Source organism: Fulmarus glacialis, unplaced genomic scaffold (genome assembly GCF_000690835.1).
Source record: "Fulmarus glacialis isolate BGI_N327 unplaced genomic scaffold, ASM69083v1 Scaffold47541, whole genome shotgun sequence".
Lineage (NCBI taxonomy): Eukaryota > Metazoa > Chordata > Aves > Procellariiformes > Procellariidae > Fulmarus > Fulmarus glacialis.
In genome coordinates this window covers 1-1641 of record NW_009191781.1, presented here as the reverse complement: position 1 = coordinate 1641, position 1641 = coordinate 1, and the positions used below count along the sequence as shown (strand labels likewise).

The following is a 1641-nucleotide window of genomic DNA, read 5'->3' as shown; positions in this document are numbered from 1 at the left end:
AGCCGGGCACACAGCCCCAAGCTGCATCCCTCCCCCACAAAAACGGTCTCTGGTGTCCCTGCCGTGGTGACCGAGGGGTGACAGACACCCCACGCCTTCGCATCACCTGAGCAGGCAGCACAGACGTGACACAACCCACCCGGTGCCGCTCTGTGAGGTGGCAAACCGGGCAGGCACTGCCCGAGCCCCGCCAGCCCGCCGGGACAACGCCAGCCCGGGGCTGGGCTGCGGGGAAACCAGCCACATCCTCCCACCACCTTCTCCGTCGTGCTACTGCGTAACCAGTCACAAACCAGAGGGCAAAAAACTCACAGGCGTGAGAACTGCTCGCTTCTGCTGGGTTGGTTTTAACCTGCGGCAGCTCCCAGGCCTGTTCCTGGCTGAGCGAACATGGAAAGTGCTTCTGTCCCCGGGCCCGCTCCTGCACCGACTGCCCCTCGCAGCACCGACACTGCGCTGCCCGGCTGCTCCCCAGCTCCCAGCGCTGCGCAAGCAGGGGGCAAATTCAGAAGTTTCATCCAGTTCCTCTCTTTTACCAACTATATTGCACTGTACCCCCAAGGAAAGCTGGGGTTAGAGAGAAACCCTGCGAGCACAGCCTGGGGCACGATACCTCGGGGCTGCAGACTGGAGACCCTGGCCTGCCCTGGCAGGATGCCTGCAATTGTAATGACAATAAAGATTTCCATGTGCTTCTGGAAAACATCAGAGCCAAAAATGTAGCGACAAGCTTTTCTTGTTCATGAAGGCACTTTGTACAGAGGAAAATACAAAAGTCTTCCAGTGCACGCACGCTGAAGCAGCAGATACTTCACACCAGCCCTGGCACTGCCAGAGACAAGAGGATTTTCTAGACCTAGACCAGCTGGAAGGTTGGCTTAATAGCTTTCACCAGGAATATTAAACACACAGATCTTCAGGGTGTAACAGCTGCAGGAGCTGTGTGGTCTGCAGACAATTCGTGTGGCCGAGCTGAGGGACCCCAATTTTGAACAGCTATTCAAGTCTCTGAAAGCACCTCACATGCACAGAGTAGTGTCACCCTCCTGTCCTCAAACCCCTCACCGTCACACCCGCACACTCATGCATAAAACAAAGTTGCAAAAAAAAAGGGAGATAACATTTAGCCTGGCCCTGTGTTAACATTGCAGAGCAGCACAGTGAGCTGATGAGGACTCTTTGGCCCCTCTGGAAGGCATGGAAACACAGTGATGTTTCACTAAGATGGCAGGCTGCATGTGGCTCACCGAAGCCCCATTTATTACAGAGATGGTTATCAAACGGCCCCAGCCCCCGGGGGCTCAGCCTGTCCCTGTCCGGGGCAGAAGCGGTCCAAGAAGTCCAGGTAGGCCTTCTTCTGTGGCGCAGCCGCAGGGACGAAGTGCCCGCCGGGGTGGGTGAGAACAACAGGGTCCACGAAGTGCTGGGCCAGCTCCCTGCTGAGGGGGGCAGCAATGACGGCATCAGCATCGCCCACGACGTGCAGCGTGGGCAGGGTGATGGGCTCCCGGTAGAAGTGGCCGTGGGCTGGGGCACGGCTGATGAAACCGGCCACCAGGATGGCGAAGGCCACAGGGAAGCGAGGGTCGCCGCGGGCCCGCAGGGCGCACACCATGGCGGCCAGCGCCGCGCCCTGGCTGA

At 58.7% G+C, this 1641-nt stretch overlaps 1 protein-coding gene across 1 annotated transcript; it reads right to left on the bottom strand.

The window, feature by feature from the left end:
• Positions 1-1276: 1276 nt before the first annotated feature.
• OVCA2 (ovarian tumor suppressor candidate 2) lies at positions 1277-1633 on the bottom strand (the record flags this gene model as incomplete). Its single annotated transcript, XM_009586804.1, has 1 exon — positions 1277-1633. A coding segment is annotated over one exon (357 nt), but the record flags the coding sequence as incomplete, so codon positions are not given.
• Positions 1634-1641: the final 8 nt, after the last annotated feature.